The sequence below is a fragment of the Camponotus vicinus genome, unplaced genomic scaffold (genome assembly GCF_025532165.1).
Source record: "Camponotus vicinus isolate PSW18456_S1 unplaced genomic scaffold, iyCamVici1.0 SCAF_10, whole genome shotgun sequence".
Lineage (NCBI taxonomy): Eukaryota > Metazoa > Arthropoda > Insecta > Hymenoptera > Formicidae > Camponotus > Camponotus vicinus.
Genome location: NW_028141946.1, coordinates 9,201,093 through 9,223,627, shown reverse-complemented (window position 1 = coordinate 9,223,627; position 22,535 = coordinate 9,201,093). Strand labels below are relative to the sequence as shown.

Genomic DNA, 22,535 nt, shown 5'->3' with positions numbered 1-22,535 from the left:
TACCAAGAAGGAGCATGTGCCAATACGGGTGGAGCCGGGATAATTTAATTTTATGACGTTTCATGACGTATTTATGACGTCATCGGAAGGAAAAGGACAGCGGTAAATTTCAAACATTTATATTTAATTTGCAAATCTCTTATTAACATAAATATTTACATATAAGATATTTCGACGTCCTTCAGTTTTTGAATATTCATAAATAACAATTTACCATCTTTCTATCAATTCTCATTGCAAATTATAAAATTGGTTTAATTTTTGTTTCACCGATTATATCAACGAATTGAAGTGTGTTACAAACTCTGGTTGTCACCAGGTGCCACTAGTAGAATTGGTTCAGTTTTATGATGTAATCCCCCCACCACTGAATTTTTGCTTCATGCTTCATGTCAGATACCGATGTATGCATTTGACATGTTTGAGAAATTAGGTTAAACATAAGCTCAAGAAATAAACAATGACGACGCAAGAAGTAAATAAAACGAAGAAGAGAAGTACACAAAAGGAAAATATAATTAATAAAGAAGAGAACAAGGTGGTGGACAAGCCTGTTGAATTGTGAGTATATTTATAAACTGCATTTATTAAATGATAAATATTTAGGACACACACCGGTCCTCTATATACATTTATAAATAATCGGATACATAATATACAAATAAAAAAACATTATTATTTCGATAAAATTACTCCTGTGCTTAAGTAATTATTTAATTTATAAGAGTGAATTAAAAGTATACGATCCCTATTTTCAATTTAATAGGAAATATGGACCTGTTGTAACTTTTCCATATCAAAGAGTGTGGTCCAGATGCATTCTGATACTAGGAGTATTATTAATAGTTTGGTATAATAGCAGACAGGCCAAGGAAGTATCTTTGGCAAAGCAGAAAGATGTGCTGGTAAGTCGTACACAGAATGTTGACTGTTCTGTGGATTATAGAGACGAGTTAGAAAAATACCCTGGCTGTGTACCAGAGAAATGTGGCAGAGTCGTTACCGATAAACTCGTCTCGACAACAGAGGTAGATGTTTTACTGAAGCTAGCAAAAGCTGGATTAGATTTGGCTGGATCCGATGGTGGTGCAAGTATTCTGGATCTTCATTCTGGCGCTCTTAGCAAAGGGCAAGGCTTTATCAATATTTACAAACATCCAGCGGCAAAGAAGTTATTTAATAATATGGATTTAACAATTTATAGGTATGATTCTTCTTAATTCTACATGAATATTGTGAGAATTAAATGTAAAGAAAAAAACAAAAATTCTTGCAGAATTTTCTAAAATTAATGTAGAAAAATTAATGACACAAAAATCGATTAAATTTGTTAAATACATGTAAATAAATTATTTTTATAAATATTCCAGATCTAGCTTTTAAAATATAAACATATTCAAGTAACAGAATTATTACATACATAAATTAACATTTAAACACATACACACATCTTATTGTATATTTATCATATATCTAATATTTAAGTGAGAAAAAATATATATTTAAAATAATAAGATATTGCGTTTAATTTAGGGTAGTGAAAACGAAAATACAACATGCAGTGGCACACAATTTTGGAGTAGATATAGATAAAATCTATCTAACTAAACCTACATTTTTTTCGCGAATAACTAATAAACCTGCAAAAACCATACATGACGAATACTGGCATCCACATGTCGATAAGGTTTGGTTTCAAACATCATATATAACACACTCTTAATTAATACAATTATACAAATATAAAGAGCTCTCTTTTTTTTAATTTTATATATTTTGCCAAGCATGTTTTGTGTGATATTTAAAAGACGATTGAAAAGAAAATTAAAATGTAAAATTTTAGGAGACATATAAATCGTTTCATTATACATCGCTGCTGTATTTAAATGATTACGAAAAAAATTTCGAGGGTGGTCGGTTTATATTTATCGACAAGAACAATGCCAACACAACAATAGAACCAAGAAAAGGTAAGATTTACATCCGATTAAATAAATCTATCCTATATGTAAAAATAAAATAATGATTTAACAATATTTCTTCACAGGCAGAGTCTCGATTTTCACCTCAGGGAGTGAAAATTTACATTTAGTTGAAACAGTAAAATCTGGTACCCGTTATGCTTTAACAGTCTCTTTCACGTGCGATAAAGACGCCGCGATATCCGACTCGCATTTTACCGATGCATTAAATTAAAATGTTTGTTTTGTTAATATTTCATTGTACATACTGTTCTTTTATCGAGTATATATATAAGTTTCCATTATTCATTAAATAATTTGCACAAAAAAAATATCTAAAAAAATCATATAAATAATATAAATTTGTTTAATCAAATGCGATAAAATGTCAATTATTTATGCTATCTATTAAAAATGCGTTTATGAATCTTTCAAAAATATTAATAGTAATAAATCTTTTTTTTCTTAATTATATTTTTCATGTAGTTTACATATAATTGATCAATTAAAAACGAGACTTATTATCTCTTGATGGAAAGAAATCTGTGTTGTGTCATCAGCATCAATTGTTATACTAGAAAATTTAACATGACGCGCAATTGTACCTGCGTTTATAATCCTCAATCGATAACAATTAATTGTTCAAAACGATGCTACGAATTCCACGTTATGAATCGTTAGTTTCGATTTCGCCGGTTCTTTGTCGTTGTAAATATTTTCTGTCATTTGCTGTATTTGCGTCATGTTATTCTTTGATGCCGAACACATTAACACCTAGGTTCCATGAAAAATCATTAATCTTCGCAGAATGACTTCCATGTATGAACAGAAATTCAGGACCGTCTTCGGCATCCTCGCTGGATTGCTTCTTACATTCCAAACTCACAATTGTCTGTCTGTGCCGCTATTCGCCTATATTATCTTATGTGTAGATTATCGAAATGATTTCTTTTATAAATTTCATTAGATTCATATGTAATCGAACATCATAATAATATTAAAGGAAGATATTGTTTATATAAGTTTTTTCGAAAATTTATTTGATTATATAATTAGAGAGTTTCGGGGAGATAAATATATTTTATATAAAGGACACCGCACACACCCTTATGGAAATTGAATTTCGGTCGAATCGTCTGAAACTTTCAGAAAAGTTAGTTCTTACCATGCTGATCAAAAGTCATAATGGGCACGAGGTCCAGAAATGGCCAGGTTTTGAGATACATATGGTTATTAGTGTTGCGTAATCTATACAGCAATCTAGTCTTAAAAAGCCATTTTTCCGATTTTTAACCATACGTATCTCAAAACCTGGCCATTTCTGGACTTCGTGCCCATTATGACTTTTGATTAGCATGGTAAGAACTAACTTTTCTAAAAGTTTCAGACGATTCGACCGAAATTCAATTTCCATAAGGGTGTGTGCGGGGTCCTTTGCATTATTAATTTGTACATATATTATATACCTACGATTAATAAGTATACATTTTCAAAATATAACACAAATACATACACAATATGTTGAAACTGTTAATAAAAAATACAGACAGTATATATTTGTTTAATATGCCAAACTTTTAATCGTTAAATGGAATGAAACATAAATTACATATTGTGCGATAAATCTTGGAATAATCTCTCTTCACTAATTATATTTTAATTATATAGAATGTGAAGAGTCAGTAATTAAAAACTGTATTAAGCAATGCATTGATATATCTTGTTGTTATTTACAATTTCATCATGCTATATAATGATGATGAAGCATTACAGAGACTCCATTAAATGAAATAACGAGATCGACCCGCTTAAATCAAAGTATCATTAATTACTAAGTGGAGAAAAAAAATAAAAATAATATATAATTATATAATTTAAATAAATAGATACGCACGCGCATTAAATTTGTGTCCACTTTGGAAATATCACGAAAAAGCTTACACAGTCTTAAAAACAAATTACTGATCCCATGTACTTAAAAATTATACGAACTTATTATATTTAATTTAAATTAATTAATAATAAGGGAAGTACTAGTATACCATTTTAAAAAGCTGTATCTCGTGCATTTCTCATTTTGTACGTTTTACTTGGTTGCAAAGAGTTTCCTGATTTGTAATATTGGAGAGGATATGAGAAGAGATATATACGCAAAAGATTCCTATGTAAAGATGTGTCACTTTATACAGCACGAAATCTGTTATTGCGGCAATGTGCAAAGAATTTGCAATCATATGATCACGTCATTGTAATTACGTAATGAAATATATTCTACAATGTTCCTGCAACCTTGTGAAAATTAAGTTCTACCGACATCGTGTTATGCGTGAAGCCATTCTCTTAGGCATGATAAAATTTTTACACGAATTCTAATTACGTTACACACTTCATTTTAACGAACGTTTCTCGCGTTTTACAGATTACGCTTGCAAGAGACTTGCGATCCTCTTTGCGCTTGTTCCCAGTAACATCGTTCTGTGATTGCCATTTACTTCTTCCACTCTTATAGGTTGTACGCAGATCTGAAAAAGAGTAAAGTATGTATAAATCTTTAAGTATATGATTTGCAAATTGTTTCTTTTATATATGAAAAAAAGATTGAGAGAATTATTTAGCTTTCAAAAAATATCTATCAAATATATAAACATGTTTATCAAATGTGTGTACAAAATCAACATTTTATTTATTTATTCCATTGATTTTTAATTAGATGTGACAATTCTGTAAATATTTATGCTAATAATAAATTTAACGAACGAAACGGAAAGACAGAAATAAATCTCTTACCTGTGATAAATTGTGATCTTCTGCTATAGGTATAAAGTTTTCTTTAGCCTTAATTAGTGTCACTGGTCCTTCAATTTTTTTATCCGGAGAATACATTGTAGCGGCCGCCAATTTTTTGAACAGAAGATATCCAGCAACTTTTAAATCTTCTTCCACAAACGGAGTATTACCTATTACCTCTAACATTTTGTCAAACATCTCTTCCTCCGATTTGCTCTGCTTCAGAATCTTGTATGCCTGGAATGAAACATATAGATTATAAAATAATTCGATATCTCGATTATACATACATGCACTCTGATTATCTATGCGTGGATTTATGGATCATTTTTATGTCATCGTAAATTGTTAACAATAAAAATGAAGAAAAAAGCATATAAGTCATTTAATAGTTATTATCAAACGATTCATTATTTTCCATTGACATCTGAATCACTTTTGCAGAACCATGCACCAAATGACATTATTCATAACATAACTTTGCACAATACATGTGAGCTGAACTTGATGTCAATGATTGGAATAAATTGAATCATTGATCGATCATCATCGGGAATAACCGAATTCAACCGAAGTCCATAGAGTCCCTCCTTACCGCGAATATCAAAGCCCCCCTTGTCTTAATCGGTAGCTAATGCTCCGTCTGTCTATTCAGATGTCAATGATATTATGCACATGGATTATAAATTGCAAATATAAATTGCATTATATTTGCTGTTGAATCTTGTTTGTGCTTTCATGAGATGTAGTATCTGTCTTTGAATATTCGCGTGCAATTAGCTCTTAAAATAATCAAAAATATATTTCCATAGATATAGAAAAAGACAGATGTGTAGACATCATAGTGCTTACTTCCGGATAAGTGACATTCTTGTTAAATTGAATGCTGAAATACGCCAATGATTTCATACAGCCTTCGGAAACAAGGTAGTTCGTTGTATCTATTTTGCCGATCATTTCGCATTGTTGTCGCACAAACTCTATTGAACCGTCGATTAGACTTAGATTGACTTTCTCTCCAATGACCTCCAACTGCAGAGTCATCTCGATAGCGATGCAAGTTCCAAACGAGTATCCTGCTAGGTGATATGGTCCCTTCTTTTGAACTTCCCTGATTTTCTTTATATAAAACTCGGCCAATTCCTGTATTGTATCATGCGGCGCACATTCGACGCTTTGCAGACCCCAAAGTGGTCTCTCGAGTTCCTTGGCTACGTGTTCTAACGGTTTTATCAGACCCTCAATTGCGTGAACGATAAATAGTGGCGTTCCATTTGCGCTCTTTGTTTTCAATTGGACGAGAGCTTCCTTAGGCAGCACTTCACCCGGCCATTGCAATATCAGCATATTACTGGCAGCATTTTTGTCCGAATTTACGGTAGCTTTCGCGACAGCAAGTTGCTTATTCGTCTCGCCAGTCGATGAAGATAATTCTTCTAGTTTGGCGAACGTCAAGGCGCGGATTTCTTGAGGCGACAACACGATATCGTAATTTCTTTCAAGAGTCTGTTTTATTTCTGTGCCCATCAACGAGTCCATACCCAAATCGGCCAAGGTACCGTTGACTGAACTAACGTCTTTAACACCTAAGATATTGGCGATAGCTTCGATGAGACCAGCTTTGTTATCGTCATTCGTGGATTTCTGTTTCTCCGCCAATACTGAGGAACATAGCACCGGATGCGGTTGTTGTAAGAACATATCCATAGTCGCTAGGCAGCTCGTCATGTGTTGTGGCATAGTACCACCAACTTCTGTGTCATTACCTCCCATCGTTTCTAAAAGAGTAACAATTGTATAAGTAACAGATTATATAAAATGTAACGTACAATGATTTTAGAACAATAATATCGTACGTGCATATCGCTTAATTTTTAATTTTTTATCGTTATTATCTTTCTTCGGAATAAAGGAAATCGTGGAATATCATTGTTTAATGAAATTATTAATGAATATGAATGCTTTTTAAGATAAAATAAAAGGATGGATTTATAGAAATAAAGGCTCGGAAAAATTAGGAAATTACAGATCCAGGAAGCTATCTTAAGACAGATCCGAATCTTTCCAAGAAACACACATTTCGTATTACATTATATTTCGTATATATGTGATATACCTATGATTAAGCCAACATCTCCAATGGCACCCCATTGAATAGCGAGACCAGGTAAACCATTGGCTTGCCTCTGTTCTATCATTCTTTCCATAGCTGAATTGGCAAAACCGTAATTAGTTTGACCAGCATTGCCATGACCACACGATACTGATGAGAATACCACAAAATAATCCAGCGATGGACAAGACTTTCTTGATACCGCATCTAAATTTCTTGTACCGTCGACTTTTGGCCGGATCACCGTTTTGAAATCGGCCTCCGTCAAATTCTCAATTAATGCGTCGCATAGTACAGCTGCGAGGTTGAATATGCCACCCACCGGAGCCAATCGATTGCTTTCTTGGATTAGGCGTTCCGTACCTGATACAGTTGTGACATCTGCCGTGGAGATGAAAATCTTCACACCATTCTCGCGCCAGCGTCGCACGCATAATGACTGATAACCGGTGCGTATGCCTGAGCGTGACACAAGAACGATGAATTTGGCGCCACGTGCTATTATCCAGTTGGCCAACTCGAGACCGAAGCCACCGAGACCACCGATTAATATGTACGATTTCTCCGGATTCATGTAAGTACGCGGTATGGCAGCTACTATCTTCGGCGTCGGCGGGACGCGTTTCTTCGGCTCTTCATCCCGAATCCTCAATAATACCTTGCCAATATGTTTGCCGGTCGCCATGAATCTGAATCCCTGCTCAAGCTGCTGCTCCGAAAACACGGTCGAGGGTAGCGGACGCACCGCGCCGTTCTTGATTCCTCCTGAAACGAGTCTTACCACTTCCTTCTTCTCTGCACAATCATGCTCAAATAGCGCATCCAATAATATGCCATGGAAAGCCGTATTTTTCAAAAACATTGACATTCCTACGTTGTTGTCATTCGATAGATCGTACTTGCCAATCTCAAGGAAACGACCATTCAATGCGAGACACCGTATGCTGGCTTGCAGTTTCTCTTCCGCCAGCGAGTTCAGCACCACATCAACTCCATGTCCTTGTGTCTCGGTGAGTATCAACTGTTCGAAACTCGTGTCTCGAGAATTGCCGATATGTCTATCAGTCAATTGAGGGAAGATTTTCTTAAGATACTCCCTTTTCTCAGGTGTGCCAACAGTAGTGAAGACTGTGCAACCGGCGTGCAGAGAGATGGCGATCGCGGCTTGACCGACGCCGCCTGTACCAGCGTGAATCAATACACTTTCGCCCGCTTTTAGTTGACCTCGTACAAACAGAGCGTAATAACTGGTTGCATAAGCGACAGGTATTGTCGCAGCCTGTTCCAATGTCCACTTGTCGGGTACCTCCCAGAGGAAACCGAGATCCGCCACTATGGTCGTCGCCAATCCTCTAGCTTCGACCATACCCATCACGCGACGCCCACCCGCATCTCTCCCGGAGAACTCCAATCCCAATATACAATCCTCCGTGGCCATTTTTCCCGGCAGAGCATCCGGTGGTAGCTTTCCGCTCGCCAGCATAATATCTCTATAATATAACATATTTCATCTAGGTGTCGTCCTCATCTCTAAACGACTAATTAAAGATAATCTGTCAAAATTTACCTGAAATTTAACGGAGCGTAATACACGCTGCAGAGCGTTGTATTTGAAGAATTGTCGGGCCGATAATAACTTAACGGGCCTTCGATCCATCTCAAACTGCTCAAGTCTCCTCGCACCAGCGAGTTTACATAAGCGTGCTCCACCTGTAGAGAAGACACATTGCTCTGTTGATCCAACAGCAAGTGTGTATAGCTGCCCCATTGACCTCCCTTTAACACGTTGGCCACCAATCCCTTATCTAATTGCTCTGCATAGAATTGCGTGGATAAACTGAACTTGGGAGCGTTCTTGTCCTGGATAAAAACATAACGTACGTTCCCACCGCCTGTCTCTCTTCGTATACAATTCATGAGTCCGACCAGACCTACAAACAGAGAAATGACCGTTTATATTTTATTGATCTACATAATACAATCAAGAAAATTGTTTAAACATTGTTTTTCGCTAAAACATTTTACCGAGTAACGGTTCGCCCTGGGATACAAGAAGCACTTGCTGATCCTCGCTGTCAGCTTTCTTCAGTGCCGCTTTTAAACCCTCCAACCACGAGAAATTCTTCTCCATGATCTGTATTATAGTTGGTTCCTTGTTTTTCTCAAGTTTTTTCAGCAACAGATAAGTCTTTCCTACGGGATCGATCTGTTTCGCGACCAATATTAGGTCTGTTTGCTTCAGCGCGAGTTTAAGATTCAATTGTGTGGCGGTCTCTTCCAGGAGAACGAAACCGTTGGGTTTCAAAGCAGCCGCCAGATTTTTCAGAACACCATAAGATTTGTTAGATATAACATCCGCTGCTATTATGAAATGCATGTCCTGAATGGAAGATACATCATTCGTATCCTCCGCCACAATTTCAATATCCATTTGGCTACAAACTGTTGCATAATTACTGGGAGAACCAGCAATCAATTTTAAATCGAGCTGAAATAATAAAAGCACAATTTTTTGTAAAATGAATTTACTAAATATATACATATATTGAGAGATTCCCTCTAAGCGTGAAGCTAATAGATATTGAAGATAGATATTGTTTATCTTCAATGCCTATTAACTTCAAAAAGGAAAAATGGCCCCGGCAATTGACTTCTTGATTTTAAATTGCTTTATCTAAGATCTCTGTTGAAATTTTCTGAAATGATGATAATGTGATTCGTATTAAAATCCTGTGATATTATTACACTTACCGCAATATGATCCTTTTCACCAAGGAAGAAATCAACTGTATACGGTATCAAGAGAGCTTCTGCGGCTCGTTCACCTGCGATCTCTAAGATCTTGTATTTCAACGCTGGCATATTCTTGATCATAATGTTGAATAACACGGTCAGCGCATGAGATTTAGCCCTTGCTGGATCCTCTACCAGGCTATGTGAATTTTCATAGGGTACGAAAATATATCGTTCAAGTTTAGGAGAAGCTTGAGTTTGCTGTCGCCGAGGGGCCAGGGAAGATTTCAATCCTCTGAGTTCGACGCCGCCTGATTTGACGATATTGACATTCTGGTAGTAATATATCGGCAATCCGCCGTCCTGCGGTAGCTTGTCTACCAAGTGTTTGTGAAGAACCGGGTCGATTGCAGCGTATTGAAGACGCGATGGTAAATATAGCAGCTTGTGTTTATTAGACAATATGCTAAACTGTAGCATAGTATCTAAATACGAGACCCATTCGTCGAGCCAACAAAGCTCGCCGATAGTGGCATAGTTATCGGAAGTCTTGATCCCTTGGAAGATACCGCTATATTCGTATCCGCGTAGCCTTAGCTCCTTGTAAACGTCCTTGGTGTCCAACGGTAAAATTTCCTTGTCAACAGGCGGAATTGATGATGGGGGTGGTAATTTCAGCTGATCCTTCTCGATAGCTTGGGACGCGCGGATCTTTCCGCTGACGGCGATTGTGCCGGCTTCGCAGATTTCAAAATCGCCCGTCCCCTCGAAAATATTTATCGAGAATTTCACCGTTCCCTCTTTCGGCATAATGGTGGCGCGCTGAAAGCGTACGTTCTCGAATACGACTGGCAATAATTCGAAGTCGGTGCTGCGCAATTTCGCCAAAGTCTTCCACACAAGCATAAGATAACCGGTGGCTGGGAAAAGGACTCGTCCGTCTATCTGATGTCCCGCTAGATAAGCATCTGTCTCTTTTGATAGATCCACTTGTACAACGCATTCGCCCGATTGGCTTGACGTCTGCTTGAAAGAGGCTACTTCCCACGTGGCGGAGTGATCCCACTTGACCAAGGGCCCAATCATCGGTGTCCCGCGACCGACGGGGAAGCTCACCGGTGGATACAGCTTGGAAATATTAGGTTGTGCACCTGCCACATACAACTTACCTATGCTAGACAATAGGAAAGCCAGATTATTCGAATGGTCCCGCTTGTGGAGGCCAATATTGGTCACCGTCGGTGGCAGCGATCTGCGCAAGATCGCCTGTAGCAAGCAGTGTGGCGCGATCTCGACCGTTATCGCGTTGTCTGGAATATGCGCGATTGCTTCCTGGAAGAGGACGGGCGATAGCAAATTGTTAACGTGATACGCAGACGAGCTGAGTTGTGCGAGCGGGCTGCCCCATGCGGCCTCGGGTATGGAACTCGAGATCCATCTAGCCGATCTCTGCTTTGGGTTTGGTATGATCTTGTCGAGAGAAGCGCGCAGTTTGCTTCCAGCCGCGGCGATATATTTGCTGTGGAATGCGACACCGGAGCTCTTGACCTTCTTGGCAAAGATATCTTTGCTCTTTAATTCTTCCAGAAATTTCTCAAGAGATTCAGGTGGACCGGAAATGGTGACTGAATCCGCGGAATTGTGACAAGCCGGACTGACATCAGACGGGCACAACTTTTTAGCATCCTCCCAACTTAAACCGACCGCCGCCATGGCGCCCGGCACCAGCTTGGAATCTACAATCGATTTGCCTCTGCAATAGGCTGCTAGAACAGTCTGCTCCGGTGTAAACGCACCATCGGCATAGGCGCAACCTAATTCCCCGACGGAATGTCCAACTATACCATCCGGATGTATGCCTATCGATGCAAGTACATCGACGAGAGCGACTTGCATAGCCGCGAGCGACACGAAGGAATCTATCACATTCTCGTACGTTTCGTCTGTAGAGTTCATGATAATATTCATGAGATCGATGCCGTGGGGCTTCAACGCTTCCGCGGATCGTCGCAAACTACGTTGGAAAACTTCGATGTTGAGCAGCTCGCGACCCATGCCCGCCCACTGCGCGCCCATGCCGGAAAATACAAACCAGATGGGACGTTTCTCGTCATAGTTCGTTACTTCGTTTATTTCGCGTGTATAATCGACACTCAGAATCTCGTAGCCGCGAATCTTGTGACCTGGTATATCGTTATTATGTATAGCGTGTAGCAACGAGAGAAATTCGTCATCTTTTCGATGCTCTTTCGCTTTTTCCAGCAATGTCTGTACGGCCTCCTCCGTGCGACCCGACACAGCGACCAGTTTAGGCAGCTGTTCAGTAGTGTCCGGCACTGGGGATAATTTCGGTTTCGGATTACTACGAAGAACAATATGCGCGTTCGCACCACCAAAGCCAAACGAATTGATGCCCACGATACCGCCGTTCCACGGCATGGCCTTATCGACCACTCGAATGCGTCCTTCCTTTAAGCCAGGAATATCCGGATTTGGCGTGTTAAAATGTAAGTTGGCGGGAATCACGCCCTCCTCCATCGCGATCAACACTTTAGCGATCGAGCAGAGTCCGCTAGCGGGTTCCGCGTGTCCCATGTTACTCTTGACTGAACCAAGTAGCAGTGGCGTTTTCCTGTCTTTGCAAAACAGCTTGTCAACGGAGTTGATTTCTTCCGGGTCGCCCACTTTAGTACCAGTACCGTGAGCCTCTACGTAAACTACGTCTGCAGGATTAATCCCTGCCTCGTTGTACACCTCGCGCATTAATTTATTCTGTATTTCACCGTTCGGATATGTGATACCCTGCGATTTATAGCCGTCGGTATTCGTTTTCGTGTGGAGCACTGTAGCGTACACTCTACGCGCGTCCTTCGCCTTCTGTAAGTATATCACCGCTACTGCCTCGGCCCTTACGTACCCCTTGCCCGTGACGTCGAATGCTTTACACATGCCGTCTTGCGACAACATACTTAATTTATGAAACTGAAGCGCGTTCGCTGGCTTCAGCAACAGATTTATTCCACCGATGATCGCGGCGTCGCACTCGCCGGCGCGCATCGCAGCGACTGCTTGATGCATGCCAAACATGGCCGAGGAACAAGCTGTGTCTATCGCATAACTGGGTCCAGTGAAGTCAAACGCGAAGGAAATTCTGTTGGCGAACATCGCTCTGCAGCATCCGATTAATCCATATCCTGCAAATAAAATGCAAATTCCTGAATTTATCTCCAGTAAATATACTCCTGGACAAAATTAACGCATAATTTTGTCCAGGAGCACAGAAAAAAAGGACATTCTTGTTTTGAAAATATATTTAGTTTTAACATGGAAATCTTAAAATGATTCTATATTGCGTTAATTAAGGAAAAATATAATTGCTTGAATAATTGCTTACTTGAATTGCTACTTGAATTTTATATAGTTCAATCAAGAAAAATATATTCTTATGATTTAAGATTTAATTTTCTTGAATGGAAAAGAAACAATGTTAGATAGAAAATAATATTTTTAAATCAAGGATTATAATTTTCTTAAAGTAGAATTAAATAATTATATATTCTTGGGAGGTGACAATTACAATATTAAAATAAGACTATAATATTGTTAAAATTTAAAATTATTAAATTCCTCTAAGAAGATTATAAATTGTTGCGTATATACGAAACAATGAACGCGTTAATTCAAGTATATAAGTTTTGATTTGACACTTATTTTTTTTCTGTGAGTATATATTGTCTTAATTTTTTTATAAGCTTTCGAGATAAGACTGATAAGATTTTGTAGAAGATTCGAAACCAACTTTCAAAATATACAAACCGTTAACGAGATTCGGGTCTTTCGTCCAAAATTCGTCCGATTCGGAGGAGGAGACGCCGATGAAGACACCGGTGCGGGATCCTCTCACGGTCGAAGGATTGATGCCAGCATCGACTATCGCCTCGTACGTACTTTCTAACAGCATACGAAGCTGCGGATCCATTACATGCGCCTGTTTGGGATGTACCCCGAAGAAGGAGGCATCGAACGAGGCGAGATCCTTGATCTTGGCGGATCTTCGCGGTAATCCGTAAATGCCTGCCGCCCAACGGCGCTCGTCATCGGTAACCATATCCATTTCCTTCAAGAGATTCTCCTTAAACTCCTCGATGTTTGCGGACTCAGGTAAACGACCTGGAATAATATCGTTGACGTTACGCTCTGATAACGATCCGATCAATCGCACCAATAATTACCTGAAATGCCCGTAATGACGATGTCACTATCGATGGAATACGGGACTCCATTTGTGACCACCGGCTCCCGCGTCATCGGGCTGTTGATACTTTCAAACTGTGCAGGCATCTTGCCGAAGGGTTCGTCCTTTGCGTAGAATCTTCTCTGACGTCCTTAAAATCGTTACCTGCAAATTAGAATAGAATTGATTAAAACCCCTCTTCGCTTTTTGTCTCTTCAAGAGTTACACGAGCCATGAAGAGGACATATATTTACACAATAGAAACGTTTCAATGTCGTCCACATTTTTTTAAAAATACATATAAAAATATTATGTCTGATAAAAATATTTTGCTCCCTTTTGAACAGATCTTGGAAAGCAAATCAGGAGGATTCCTGATAATTCCGATTGATCTATCTTAAAACAAAGAGACTACAACCGATGTGATCTCGACGAGTTTAGAGGCACAAAGAACTTTGTATCATGTCAATCGTCGCAAATCCCATTCTCACGAATAAACAAAGAGATGATTTACGCGTTTTTAGCACATCGAAATCTGAACTCACACTGGTTCTTCGTTCAGCAGTCTCTTTGTATACGTTCGGTCCATAAGCAATTACCTTCAATTGGCATATAACATAGTTAATTGAGTAATCTCAATTGAGTAGTTTCACTTAGATAAACCAATTTTGCAATGATTGTTCGCGCGTAGATATCATTTTTTCCTTTTCTCAATATTTCTCATTTTGTTTCTCTTTTTCTGAATAAATATGTAACATCAACAAATGGCCCGTATCCTTAAATTACCAATTTTCTTTATCTGTGTGTTTGAAAATTTTCGAAACATTTTATATTCCACTTAAGTCTCGAGTGTTCCTAAAATATCTCAGTTGCTACAGAGGAAAACAAATTAATGTACCAATTAACACAAAATGTTATTGTGATAATGCAAATTGCCTATTTTACTTTCAAATATATATATATATATATATATATATATATATATATATATATTATATGAGTGAAGTATCTAATTAACATACCATGAATATAACTAGTAAATTATATATTGTGGTGTATGACAAATTATTACATATAACATACAGAATGCAAAATTAGATGTCTCACTGTGTATATCTCGGAGATATCTTATGAGATATTTCCGGCACGTATACGTGTATGTATATAAAGGAAATAAAAAATTACCTCTCTCAAATAATAAGAATATGCTTTATAAAATATTTTACACGTGTCTTATAAAGTAATTAAGCAAATACGTCAGAAAGATGAGGTATAAAATATCTCGTCAGATATATTAATTTTTCGATCTTATCTTAATATCGCTTCATATAGGAAAAAAAAAAAAAAAAAAAAAGCTATTATCTCAAACGTGCTATTCCGAAAAATCGTGATATCGCAATACACGATAAAATGTTAATGACGAATACGAAATTTATCACATTGGTCGCATGATCGAGAAAATATTTTATTATCGGCACGATACAGTTTCGGCAGAAAAATGTCACGTGTCCGCGTAATTTGTCGATTTCCATCAATCGCTCGATAATTTTTTTCAATTTTTATAATTATACTTTTACATCATCCTTTTTTTTTGACACGCGTCGTTAAAGTCCGCGTTCAAAAGTGCGCAGGTCGTCCAACATGACATTAAGTCGATCCCGCGATAAGAAGGTATACGCATTATCGCCAAGATGAATATTTCTTGGTAAAAACTTATCGCGATGCCGGTCAAATGTAACTCGATTAAAACGTACAGTCGATGATAAAATTGATAGAAAAAAATAAATTTATGCTAGAGCTTTTATTTCACGGCATAAAAAGAATTTAGTCGATTATAGTCGATCGCGTTACATCACAAAGTCGAAAGGTCGGGTCATCAATTCGTACCGTATCACGTAATCGCGAATTGATTTTCGATTTATTATACTGTGTCCACTAATTACACATGTTTGACGCATGTGATGGAAATATCTGCCAGCGCGGAGCAATTTTTCATCAGAGAAATCATATTTCGTATTCCGAAACCGTGGTTCATTGTATACAAGCTAAATGTGAATGAATGATGCGTAGAAAAATGTATGTAATGACATGATATTTGTGCGCGACACGTACCCATTTCGTCACAAGTAAATATAATGCAGGCTTTGCTATATAATGTATCGTTTTAAATGCCATAATTTCCGCTTCTTCCAGGTTTCCTTCATTTTTTGTTTCTATTTTTTTTTTGTTTTTCAAACTTGTCTTTTTTTGTTTTAATCGTCTTAAATGGAGCAACTGCACGTAATATGCATTAGAAAAATTATCTTATCAATAATTCCCACTAATATGAATTAATGTATAAAATTAATATGTGAATTTTGAATTAATTATGAAACAAAAAAATATCAAGAGAAGTAATTACTGTTATTTTTTGTGCTAATATACAAGGTGTCTCACTCTTTTTAAAATGAAAATAAATGGCTTTTATCAAAAATCGCGAACAATTTTTAAGTAAATCGGGTACGCTCTATCAAATGGTGATATTTTCAACTTTTCCAGATCGGAAGTTGAATTTTTTTAAGGGAACATGGTACTTTTTATTACAGATTCGAATTGTACGTGAAAAAATAAGAAACTTTTGTATCAAACGTTTTTTCTGAAAGTGCCTCTGTCAATCTTAACATTTGAAGTTCATTATTTCATCACAGTTACTTTCAAGGTCAATTTTAAGATTGACAGAGGCACTTTTAGAAAAAACGTTTGATACAAAGGTTTCTTATTTTTTCACGAACAATTCGAATCTATAATAAAAAGTACTATGTTCCCTTAAAAAAATTCAACTTTCGATCCGGATGGCGTATTTCCGGTCGAAATCAAAAGTTGAAAATATCACCATTTGATAGAGCGTACCCGATTTACTTAAAAATTGTTCGCGATTTTTGATAAAAGCCATTTATTTTCATTTTAAAAGGGGTGTACGGGTCTGTGTGTGTGTGTGTGTGTGTGAGACACCTTGTATAAAATCTTTATTCTTAATACAATCTCTCTCGAAAATTCGTAAATGAATTGTGACAACTCTCTGTCCGACAATAATATTTCGTGATTTTCTTTAATATTATGTTTATATAATATTATTTAAATTTAATCTTCGATAGATCGCATTCGAGTGCAAATCAAATCAAAGTCAAGTCAGGTAAACACATTCCTGACATAAAGTGTTCTTGTATATAATATCGTTAGAAGAAAGCAAGAACGTTAGATGTGTTATGGCAGGGCAATACATAAGCAAAGTCGAATCTTTGTCGTTTTTCTTGCCTTGTACTTGACAATGCGTTAAAGGTCACACGAGCTTTTATGCATAATTATTTCATAAATGTCTCACTTCCGATATTATATATAGATAACAAAACGTCAGTTCGAAGTGTCATTAAATATGACACATAGTTTATTTTTAAATACAAACTATCCGCAAAGAACTAAATTATTAAACTAATTATTTCCAAATAACTATTATAAAAATTAAACGCATTTAAAAATGTTGCTTCTTGATGAACATTTTAAATTCTTTGCTGCATAATATTAAAGAGAGAAAGAAAAAATATTATAAGCATTTTGATAACAAGAGTGACTTGATGCATACAGAAGATACATCTGCCGGAATTAAACTTGACTTATTACTTGACTTTTTACAAATTAATGATAATTTTAATTGGCAAAATTTTGTAAGAATTTTGTAAGAAATTTGTACAAACCGTATAACAAGCATCTCATCTCGAAAACGGTATATAAAATAACATAAAACAACAGAAAGAAAATGTACACTTGACTCGAGACAGAATGTATGTATCGTGCATACATATATACACATATATTTCACTAGGAAAGCAAACTATTGAAAAGAATATATATAGTGTGAATATGTACTTGTTAGCACCTTGTAGCATGCTATGCTGAAGGCTCGATTTGTTTATCATGTCGTTACTCGAATCTAAAAATCGTTTACTATAATTGATCGATTTCAGTTTGTTATGCATATTAGAAACATTGATCTTTGGCTCTGGCATTGTAGTATTGACATAGTTGAAATATTAATGCCATTGTAATATTGACGCAATTGAAGTGAACTTTTCCATAAATGTGGATTAAAATTGTAAATAAGAAACACGAATTATATACCACGACAAATATAGAAAACTGATCGCGCGAACAATGCATTGCAAGGATTGATCATTATGGCTCCTATCCATTGTCTATCACTTGACCAATTGATTAATCAACAAGTTAAGTCTCATTAAAACGTGTCATTAGAAGCAGGCGAAGAACGAGATATCATAATTCCAGAAAAGAGATATTATTCGCACGCCCATGCATCCGCGAGCACGCACTTACGCGATTACAATTGATAATCGAGATGTACTGATAATTTATTGCAGCTTCGAAGTGCGACAAGTACAATATTTATAAAAAATCATACACAATTTCGTACATTGAACAAAGTTAAGTTGCTCGCCAAGAATGCGAGGTTTCCAAAGTGAAGTGCGTACTTCCTCTCGCATAAGAATTTTCTTAATTAATATGGAATTTTCAATTATAATTTCGCAACGACTTTTAAATGAAATAACGTAATTTCGCTACTTATGTTTCAAGGTTGCGAGCGATAGTAGGACTTATTAACTATTCATTTAATTCCTCTTAAGTGGCCTTCTTTGACGGCTATCTTTTAATTCAAGAATTTACTACAGACATGTTTTAAACCGATTATTAAGAACTTACGAAAAAACTATTACATTTAATTAAGATTTTCTTAAGCGAGAAAATATCCACTACAGATTAGATAAAAAAAAATCTGTAGATGAAGATGCATGAAATCCTTATTTTTAAAGTACGTACTTAAAATAAATATTTTTTTATTGTTTTCGTAGAAATATCGCACACTATATCACGTATGTCATTATGACGTGCTAACTCGAGTTAGTATATCATAGTGATGATGTATTTAGCACGTACGATACTGGCGAGGTAGATAACTCGCAATTAATCGGAGACCTTTGTTAGCAGGAAAAGATAAAAAAAAATTATTTCAGTTTCAAGTCATTAATATTTTAAAACAATTGTTGACTTGAAATTGAAAATAATTTTTTTTGAAAATAATTTTTTTCTGCTAACAAAGGTCTCCGATTAATTACGATATATATATATATATATATATATATATATATCGTAATTAATCGGAGACCTTTGTTAGCAGAAAAGATAAAAAAAATTATTTTTTTTTGTGTGTATATATATATATATATATATATATATATATATATATATATATATATATATATGCATATCAATTGTTAATAATGCAATATAAAAATCGAATTTATAATTAACACAGAATCAATTAATATTTTAATTCTTATCAGGCTCGACATGATAATCTTTGCGTAATCATATATATATATATTATTTTATCACCCAATATCCCTTACTACTTCTCATATAACTGTGAATAAATATGTATGAATCATTCGTAAGAGAAGTATTGCAGATATCAGTTTGACATCATATATCTAAGAACTACATTACTACTATACATATGATGTAATAATACAAACATGAAGAAAGCGTCGCCAATCTTGACAATATTTAGCCTTGAAGCACAAAAGGCGAAAGACGAAAGACGAAAATAGTGACCCCTGGATAATCTCGACGCGATTTCTTGCTATTATTTACATGTATAAGGTATTTTTAAAATATATATAAGATATAGAATTTTTAGATAAAATAATTTTTCATTAAAATATATATGTATAAAATATATTGTTGTTACTATTTCCTATTTATGTAAATTATTACTTTATATTAGTTTTTACTATCTATGTGAGTTATTGCTTTATAAATCTTGAAAACTCTGTGAATGCATGAACATTTCGCTTTTGAAATCAGTCCACTGGATTCCGTTAGCTGTTCATACAACAGTGCACACAATCGTGATTAGTTTCTTTTCTTGTGCTTGGAATGTGAAAGGAAAGTCTTGATTATTTAAAATAATACTAATTATGAAAGAATTGGTATTCTTTATATATCATTCATATTGAAATGCATATAAAATTCAATAACTTATTCTAAAATATTTCGTACACTCCGACACATATCGTCTTTAAAAGAATAGATTTGCGTGTATAATTTATATTGCATAATTTATTTAAATTTCTCTATCAGTTCTTATGTAATTTACTCGTCGTCATCATAGAAAATTAATGAATACAAATTTTTATAATTTTTATATTTCAAAATATTTATATACATGTTTCGTCTCGTATATTTTTCGAAAATAAGAAATCTTGTTTTAACAAAACAAACGATATATTATTATTAAAATTTACTTATAAAAAGCTCCTTAAGAAATGACTCAATTTTGTTTATGAATCGCGTTTAACATACTTTATTTGCGTATTTCTGGTAAGAAATATATCTCGTAGAACATACATTATTCATTCGACATACAACCAATTTCCAATTGGAATGCACGAACAATTGCTCCGTTTTTTAATTCTTATCAATGTCGTCGCTTTTCCAATTAATCGAAAGCTTTTCCTTAAAACTACGATACGCCTCGTGCCGGTAACTTTTTCGGGTTAGAGTTCCGACCCATACAGCACAGACCAGTGTTGTTACATTGCTGCAATGTAACAACAATGGTCTGTGCTGTCTGGGGAAACGAAGAGAAATTTCCTCTCCGAGAAAAATACGGCCAAATGACTCGAGAACACTCGTAAAGATTTCAGAAGGGCCGTTAGGCAGAATTTGATCCGGAAAGGACGTCTCGAAACCTAACCTCGGAAGGCGATTACATCCACGTCACCCCCGATATCGATCGTCCGGACTCACCTGACTCGCGTTCCTCCCGTACACACGTATAATCCCGAAGAGAAATGAATAGAGTCCCGCAGAGCGGAGAGTGAGAGAGAGGAACTGGAACTTGACACCTTATTCAGGATGTATACTCGTGCGTCGCGTCCCGTCTTTTGGGTCTTTTGAATCACCGCGGGTCTCGCTTTCTCGCGTGATCTCGTGTGACTCGCACTCGCTCGTCTCACAGACGGGCGCGAGTAGCTCTCGCTCCCTGGTAAAGCAACCAAACCGTCGTGCGATCAGACACAGGACTGGCACGCACCTAGGCCCACCAGCATCTTATTATTGAATTGGACCGTCCCCGTGGTCTGACATCAGACCATGTGGCGACGGCCAATGGGAGCGCGAGCCGCGCGGGCGCATGCGCGCCCCGCGGATTCGGCGCGCGCGGCGACACCGACATCCTTGCCGTCCGAACCTCCGGGCAGGGATCGCAATCCAGGCCTGACCCGGCAGCTTACTTAACATCTCCCGATATCGTGACGGAGAATTTCGCGGCCACGCACATGTCACATGTCGCATCTCCTATTTTTATTTTACACAACTCCAGCGCGTTATCAGGGGGATGATAACGTACCGGCGTGGTCATGGCATGGCGTGGCGTGGCGTGGCGTGGTATGGTGTGGTGTAGCGTGGAGAAGACGAGGGGAGGCGAGGAGGGACGGGGCGAAGCGACTCGATGCGCTGTCTCAAATGATTCGAAAGAGGATCGATACCGCGACTGTCTTCGGTTCGATGGGTTTCATTGCAACGTGCAATTTTACGTTATACGAGTCATATATTCCGATACGGTACCCAGCATACACCAAGTAACAGTTATATAACTGTTATAATTTCCTACTCGACAAAATAACTGTTACATGTTATATAACTGTTAAATAACAATTATATAACATGTAACAATTATATAACATGTGTTATATTGTTATGTGTTAAATAACATATCGTTGAGTGGGAAATTATAACTAACATTTATATAACTGTTACTTAACTGGAGTTTGCTGGGTAATAACTCCTTTAATGTTGTTAAAACACTACATTAGTAATGTAATAGAACCGATGATGCACCAAGAGATTAGATTAGATTTGAGCCAGATTTTTTTCTTAAATAAATGTCGTGTTCATCTCTTGACAGAAATGGAGAACTTCACAAGCGTGGGTCCGAGAGTGATTTAACTTGCGACATTAAAGAGGTTTTTTTTCATCGTGAATATAATCCAAGTTTAAGTTTCATTCCGGCACATGTTAAAGACAGAGTTTCCTAAAGATCATCGTAAGCGTAAGTTTCAAGGATGTCAGATCTTTCTTTTCAATTTTTGACAACTGTTTTTTTTTTAATTCATTTTTCTTTCTTGCACCGGTCAACTTATCAGCTGATGTGTATGCATTGCTCTTTAAATAGCCACACATTAAAATTAAATAAATTATTTTTTGAAGGTTTCTCATAAATTAAAAATTCCAGAGGCGCAAAGATGTCAAATCGATATCTTGGAACAATTTATAGCGAAAGTCGTTAATATTTTAATTAACACGCTCGTAACTAGTTATTTTTCCATCATATTGATAGAATGGAATGTTTATGTGAACGTAATGCGGCGGATATATTTAAGTGTTTCAAATTACGCTTTCGAGAATATTTGACGAATTTTAAAATTGCATAATATTATCATCGATGTGCGATTTCAACTGCTAAATTCCTATTTCACTGATTCGCTTACGAATTAATATATGTGTCTTTAAACGACATTGAAGGAAATTAAATACGTCAAATTAGATGGTATTTCTTTTGAATAGCAACTGTGGAAGGATTTAACATATATAA

At 36.5% G+C, this 22,535-nt stretch overlaps 2 protein-coding genes across 2 annotated transcripts; one reads left to right on the top strand and one right to left on the bottom strand.

The window, feature by feature from the left end:
• Positions 1-3: 3 nt before the first annotated feature.
• On the top strand, positions 4-4,249 carry LOC145960963 (2-oxoglutarate and iron-dependent oxygenase domain-containing protein 3). The gene is made up of 6 exons (XM_083080720.1): positions 4-102; positions 320-561; positions 767-1,204; positions 1,534-1,687; positions 1,844-1,970; positions 2,048-4,249. The coding sequence occupies exons 2-6, from the start codon at positions 461-463 to the stop codon at positions 2,194-2,196; spliced, it is 969 nt and encodes a 322-aa protein (XP_082936846.1). The 5' UTR covers positions 4-102; positions 320-460; the 3' UTR covers positions 2,197-4,249.
• Fasn1 (Fatty acid synthase 1) lies at positions 3,518-20,985 on the bottom strand. The gene is made up of 10 exons (XM_083080709.1): positions 20,690-20,985; positions 13,827-13,993; positions 13,411-13,764; positions 9,613-12,788; positions 8,887-9,349; positions 8,429-8,792; positions 6,865-8,351; positions 5,601-6,526; positions 4,749-4,985; positions 3,518-4,483 (listed from the first exon to the last, which is right to left on the bottom strand). The coding sequence occupies exons 2-10, from the start codon at positions 13,933-13,935 to the stop codon at positions 4,382-4,384; spliced, it is 7,218 nt and encodes a 2,405-aa protein (XP_082936835.1). The 5' UTR covers positions 13,936-13,993; positions 20,690-20,985; the 3' UTR covers positions 3,518-4,381.
• Positions 20,986-22,535: the final 1,550 nt, after the last annotated feature.

Bases quoted from the DNA above. Each gene is read 5' to 3' on its own strand.
- LOC145960963 (XM_083080720.1), top strand. From the start codon at position 461: ATGACGACGCAAGAAGTAAATAAAACGAAGAAGAGAAGTACACAAAAG. The intron at 562-766 runs GTGAGTATATTT...TCAATTTAATAG, and splicing joins GTGGACAAGCCTGTTGAATT to GAAATATGGACCTGTTGTAA. The intron at 1,971-2,047 runs GTAAGATTTACA...ATTTCTTCACAG, and splicing joins AACAATAGAACCAAGAAAAG to GCAGAGTCTCGATTTTCACC.
- Fasn1 (XM_083080709.1), bottom strand. From the start codon at position 13,935: ATGCCTGCACAGTTTGAAAGTATCAACAGCCCGATGACGCGGGAGCCG. The intron at 6,527-6,864 runs GTATATCACATA...TTACTCTTTTAG, and splicing joins AGATGTTGGCTTAATCATAG to AAACGATGGGAGGTAATGAC. The intron at 4,986-5,600 runs GTAAGCACTATG...GTTTCATTCCAG, and splicing joins AGAATGTCACTTATCCGGAA to GCATACAAGATTCTGAAGCA.